The following is a 6,518-nucleotide window of genomic DNA, read 5'->3' on the forward strand; positions in this document are numbered from 1 at the left end:
ACTGCTGGTCTACAGAGTCATTTTCATGAAAAGCTTTGCATTTTAATGTCCTCTATCTTTTGAATCTGAGCATATACATCTCTTTCAAAGAATGTAGAAAATGCAAAAAGTTGCAAAGAATAAAAATAAAACCAGGGGCCTCCCTGGTGGCGCAAGGGGTTAAGCACCACACTATGAAGCAATCCCCAGCCTCTGCAGCATGAGTTCAATCCCCAGGCCAGCCAGGGAGCAACCCACATGGTGCAGCAGACCTCTCCTGACTCGCCCGCTGCTCCCCTCAGCAGTGTACTTCAGTCAATCTGCCTGTCTGTTCCCCACTCTGTCTCTGGTGAATCCTCTCACCCCCAGCATCTCCGGCCTGTACCCCAGCTCTTGTATGTATAAATGAATAAATCTTTAAAAAAAAAAAAAAACAGCTCTAATTCCATGACTCATTTGATAATTTGAAATACTTCATTTTAAACCATCTATGGGATTGATTTAGCTGAACAAAATTTGAGTTACATTCTACTTACCATTTTGTCCTTTGCATTTTTCTTAACATATTGGAACATTTTCTAAAGTCATTAAATTTTTTCAAATATATCATTTTAATTGTATAATATGCATAACATGTTAGTTACACTATGGAGTCAACCATATTTAAAGCACTTGTTTGGTGACCCTTAAAATAACAACATTCCAAGTTAAGAAGTTACACCATATCATTTAATAAGAAAGTATCTCTCAAATGTATCTCAGCATTCATTACAATACCTGCTTGTAAAATACAAAGTACATCTGCAGCTTCCTCTAAATAGACTGGACTCTCAAACAGCTCAGATGACTTGAAAAAAAATTCGCCATTGGACTCAGACACCTTTAAATAAAACAAAAAAGGAATGACAAATTCTATTACTTTTTACGTAATGATATCAATCCTATTTTTAAAATTATTTCATAAGCTTCCAGGCCATGTCTACTAACATGTCACTAATATACTGCAGCAAAATATGCTGTATTCAACAAATTTGAAAAAATTTAACCATAATTAGTAGTCACAATAATTATTATTAAGAGAGCAGTATGGGTCTCAATGATTTCCTTCTATATATATATTTAGAAACATCTGGATTTATAGCAAGCCCAAAAATGATGTAGAAATGCTGTAGTTAAAAATAAAAAGCAAGGGGGCCTCCCCTGGTGGCGCAGCAGTTGAGCACTGGGCTGCGAAGCTGCCCGCAGCCTCTGCAGTGTCGGTTCGCTCCCCAGCTGCTGGCGAGGGTCCCACATGGCACACAGATCTCTCCTCCCACGCCAGCTGCTCCCCTCAGCAGTGTATTTTGTCAGTCTGCCTGTTCTGTTCCCCGCTCTGGCTCTGGTGAATCCTCTCACCCTCCCACACTTCTGACTGTACCTAGTGCTTGTATAAATAAATAAATAAATCTTAAAAAAAAATAAATAAAAATAAAAAGCAAGGGCCTCCCTGGTGGCACAAGGGGTTAAGATGCAGCACTGTGAAGCTGTCCACAGCAACTGCAGGAGTTCAAGTTCGATCTCCAGCCAAGGAAGTGACCCACATGGCGCAGCAGACCTCTCTAGTCTCGCCCGCTCTTCCTCTCAGCAATGTGTTTTGGTGCATGCACCTATTCTGCTCCCTACTCTGTCTCTGGTGAATCATCTCTGGCCTGCACCCCAGCAGTTGTATGCATAAATAAATAAATCTTTAAAAATAAATAAATAAAAAGCAAAAAGAACCCTTTAAACTTAATGCAATATAACAAGTATCATTCATATTCAATTCTGAATTAACTGTGGGAAAAACAAAAAATAAAAATTTAGGTCAACAAAAGTACCTATTAATTTTTTTGAAAATGTCCTACAATAGTTTTAGCACATTCCCATATGCTAAAGAATGCTGAACTGAAAATTTGGAAACCTCCTAGAGAAGGTCATTTATTTTATTATAGCCATCAAGTGAAGTATTAAGAAAAAGATGTAGGAGAAAGATTGAAATTAAAAGAGTATCGGGCCTCCCCGGTGGCGCAGCGGTTGAGCACTCGGTTGCGAAGCTGCCCGCAACCTCTGCGGTACCGGTTCGATCCCCAGCTGCTCCCAGCCTCCGGAGGAGGGTCCCACATGGCGCGCAGACCTCTCCTGCCGCCCGCTGCTCCTGCCGCCCGCTGCTCCCCTCAGCAGTGTACTTCGGTCCTTCTGCCTGCTCTGCTCCCCGCTCTGGCTCTGGTGAATTCTCTCACCCTCCCGCGCTTCTGACTGTACCCAGTGCATGTATAAACAAAACAAACAAACTAAATAAATAAATAAATAAATAAATAAATTAAAAGAGTATCAGTACAATAGAATAGAGGGGAAATAATTGTAATAAAAAAGTTTTAAAGATTTGTAGCATATCTTAAAAACTATCTAAAATATCCCTGATGCTATTTTCTTTGGAAAAATGTATTCAGTCTTCTCATAAAATGAAACCTTATATGTTACAAATTAACTAAACTTGAAATTCTAACAGTAAATAACTTTGCCTATGAAACTCTGGGCCTAATCTCATGTACATCTTCTTAAAAAGAAAAGCCAATTTAGTTCTTTGTATGGCAGACTCTTGATACTCACAAATTTAAAATTCAGAGTTCCAAAGGTCCATGACCTAAAGTAATCTATCATTTGATGGGAAGTTGACTAGTCTTCATTAACATATATAGGAGTAATTCAGTTATTTAGTGAGTGAGGTTAACCAGTGATCCGATAGCCAAGTCAACTTTGGTACTCCCTCTTCACTGTTATATGAGGTAATTTTTGCTCATTCATTGTCTAAAAGAACATTTTTCAGCTCTACTTCAATACATTTTATGGAGGAATTCTATCCTATAAAGGTATTATCAAATTTGGAAATTTGGTATCAGGAACAACTGGACTCCATCCAGAAAAAAAATCCCTAGGGCCTCCCTGGTGGCGCAGCGGTTGAGCGCTGGGTTGCGAAGCTGCCCACAGCCTCTGCAGCACCGGTTTGATTCCCAGTTGCTCCCTGGCCACCGGAGGAGGATCCCACATGGCGCGCAGACCTCTCCTGCCGCCTGCTGCTCCCCTCAGCAGTGTACTTCAGTCCTTCTGCCTGCTCTGCTCCCCGCTCTGGCTCTGGTGAATTCTCTCACCCTCCTGCGCTTCTGACTGTACCCAGTGCTTGTATAAATAAATAAATAAATCTTAAAAAAAAAAAAAAATCTTTAAAAAAAAAAAAAATCCCTAGGATAAAGATGCAAAAATAGGCATCAATAAAAGAAAAAAAGTAATTAGAGAAAGAAATATTTTAAGCCAGGCATTTAACATACTTTCATCCTTTGAAATGAAAACACACAACAGGGCCTCCCTGGTGGCAGGGGTTAAGCACCACACTATGAAGCAATCCCCAGCCTCTGCAGCATGAGTTCAATCCCCGGCCGGCCAGGGAAAAACCCCCATGGAGAGGCAGACCTCTCCTGTCTCACCCACTGCTCCCCTCAGCAATGTACTCAGTCTGCCTGTTCTGTTCCCCACTCTGTCTCTGGTGGATCCTCTCACCCCCGCATCTCTGGCCTATACCCCAGCTCTTGTACACATAAATAAATAAATTTAAAAACACACACACACACACACACACACACACACACCAAATAAAAATACATGTAGAAGAGGATGCAACTGCCTGTTTCTACCTTCTATGTGCAGACATTTAATCATGCATATTTTGATTTGTGATTAAAATAAATGCACCTTGTTCATAATCGCCAACAGCTCACTAAGCACAAGACGTAATCGACGAGGTGAATCACTGTGTTCAAACTCTAATGTTAGTCCATGCTGAAGTTGTGATACCAGGATGCTCTCTCCACTGCCTCCCCCAAGTTTATGCCTAATAAAATACAAAAGTGTAAAACAATTATGTGAACACTGGTAGAGAATAATAGCATAAAATTAAAAAAACTATCTTTTATTGAAATAATCTACAAAAGAATATATATCTCTTAATAAATTTCATTAATGTATTACTTCTGAAGTATTATTTAGTTTCCTATTTCAAGGACTCACAACCTATATAAAGACTATCACAGTGATAGTAACATCCACTTCCATTAACAGTGGCTCACCAATGGATTCACAATGGGCAGGGAAAGATATAACACATGCTCAAATTTTGGGAAATCAATGTAAGCTTTAAAAGCTTCCCAGGTGGTTCCAATAAATCCTTCTATGCTAGGCAAACTCATCCTTCCTATTTGCCATGTCATAATCACTTTTGCCTGAATATGACAGCATATCTGGCCAAACTTCTCTACACAAAATTTGATGATACGGGATTCAAAAAAATCCTAGAATTTTAAGTACAATTAGAAAAGAACTAAGTAACATGCTTTCCAAAGCTTAGATTCAGTCTTCTTTTTTCTAAAGAAGTGCATTCAATAAAGAGCTCTGAAAGATTAAAAAAATTATTCCTCTTCTTTGGTAAATCCAAGTAAATCCCAATCCACATATATAATATAACATTACCTAAGTTGCTGTTCTTTGCTGGCATCCTGTTCTAAAGCATGAAAGTCCACAGACAACAATGCAACAATAGAGTTGACAGCTTCCACTCCAGAAAGAAGACGAAGGATGAGTTTTTTATCCTGAGCCCAGCTTTGGCTCTGGTCAGCAGGAGCACAAAGTGCCATTCGCACCAAGCAGGGCAGGAGAAGTCTTAATTCTGGATCACTTAAAGATGCCAAACGAAAAACATCCACCTTCTGCATTGCCTCAAAAGCAAAAGGGCTGACAAATTGCAGGCTTGTACACTCAGTCATCATCACTGTTGATCCTAATGATAAAAAAAAAAAAGAAAGTAGGGGTTTAACTCTGACATATATGAACACTCCTTTTAAGAATCCTGCAAAATGTGGTCTATATTTAGTAGGACCCTATGTTGGCAATATTCCTGGCACAATTATAGGATCCCTGTTTCTCTCACCATCTGGAAAACGAGAAAGAAAACAGTATATTAATGTCTCCTCCGGCCTTAAGGATCTTCTGTTCAAATACTCTTATTTGACCAAGAGTATGAAGCCCAGAGAGATAAAGTAACGGGCCTACAGAAATATTACTAGATAGTGGCAAAGTCCAGGCTGAATCCTCATCTACTAAATCCCATTCTAAGACTTAATACACCAGGCATATGAGATCCACAAAATAAATAAAAGTAAATGAAGCACATCGGTAAGAAAGCGCTTCTTCTATACCTCTTCGGTTTCACGTGCCTATATATGCAAAGAGCTGTTAGAATTCTCTTTCCCACCCTCTCTGAGTCACCTCACTAGCCAGAAGCAAAGCGATGTACAATGTTCTAGAGGTCAAAACACTATCCCGTGTGTCCTGTGTTACTGGGTTAAAAAAAAAAAAAGCAGCTGTAAACAGCTGTTTGCGTGCAAGTACTATAGGAGAAAGATGAATCCCACTTGAGCACTTCTGTTTTCAAGCAAGCAGTCACCATCAGCAGACACCCAAAAAGCAGGGAGTATGGAGCCAAAGCCATCCCCTCTAAGCCCTGCAGACAGGCAGAATCCAGGTTAAGTCGTGGTAAGACACTTTGTTTTGCTCCTAAGCAAGAGCTGGCCTTGCAACAGGAGGAAACTCACTGCTGGAGCAGAGGCGCCCAGACCTCTGGTGAGACCTCTGGGCTCACCACAGGTCTCGCCCCGGGCATGGTGAGAACCAAGCAGCCTCAGAGGCTGAGAAAAGTCGGCCGGGTGCCGCTACAGACCGGAGAACGCGCTGAGGCCTGAGAAGCGGAAGCTTCATACCTTAAAACTACCCTCCAACCTCCCGGGACACCACCCGGATTACGCGCCCTAGAGGCGGGACGCAGTAGCAGTCGAGAGCGCGGTCCGAAACGGGGCCTAGGCGATAATCCGAATCCCCACGCCCCAGCCGTGCCCGGAGTCGACCCGGGCACCAGGAACGCGGGCGCCGGGACCTAACGAGTCGGCAGAGCGACGCCGGCTGGACGGGGACCCGGCACAAAGGCAAAACCGGAAATGAAGGGAGGGAAAAGCGGAGCTGACTGTTTCAACCTGCACCCAGCACCTTCATTCATCCCCAGCGTCTGGCTCCCGCCGGCCACCGTACAGGCCGGGGAGGAAGGGCGGCTGCGAGAGGAAACCCGCGGACGTCGGCGCCGCGGCCAAGGTGCGCGTGCGCGGCCTCGCCCCGCCCGCCCGCGCGGTGCGCTCTGGAGCTGCCTCTCGGAGGGCGCTTTTCCAGAGCGCACGGCTGTTTCGTTTCAGGTAAATCATGAAGTCCCTCCGAGCTGCAGCTACAGCATGATAGGATAGTCGTGACGTTCAAACGACTTGACGTATGTTAAAAAAAAAATGTTGAAGTGGTCCCCGGAATTCTCGGACGGAACAGGGTGGCTCCAGTGTGCGCCTCTTTCCATCCCCCCGCTGTTCGCCTCGCCTCGCAGTTCTAGAACCCTGGCATTAGTAGAACTTGAAAAGTAACCCAATTCTGTGCAG

At 43.0% G+C, this 6,518-nt stretch overlaps 1 protein-coding gene across 3 annotated transcripts in view; it reads right to left on the reverse strand.

Annotated features, from left to right (window-relative positions):
• Positions 1-6,141, reverse strand: part of INTS2 (integrator complex subunit 2) — a 37,444-nt gene extending 31,303 nt beyond the window's left edge. Inside the window, exons 1-4 of one of the 3 annotated variants that reach the window (XM_037492700.2) lie at positions 6,088-6,141; positions 4,519-4,825; positions 3,745-3,883; positions 757-859 (exon numbers count right to left, since the gene is read on the reverse strand). In XM_037492700.2, the coding sequence (XP_037348597.1) occupies positions 757-859; positions 3,745-3,883; positions 4,519-4,825; positions 6,088-6,097 (559 nt within the window). In that variant the 5' untranslated portion in view covers positions 6,098-6,141. The other 2 variants (XM_037492701.2, XM_037492702.2) reach the window with 2 other exon arrangements.
• Positions 6,142-6,518: the final 377 nt, after the last annotated feature.

This window comes from Talpa occidentalis, unplaced genomic scaffold (assembly GCF_014898055.3).
Source record: "Talpa occidentalis isolate TD23 unplaced genomic scaffold, MPIMG_talOcc4v2.1 talOcc4.7, whole genome shotgun sequence".
NCBI classification, from domain to species: domain Eukaryota; kingdom Metazoa; phylum Chordata; class Mammalia; order Eulipotyphla; family Talpidae; genus Talpa; species Talpa occidentalis.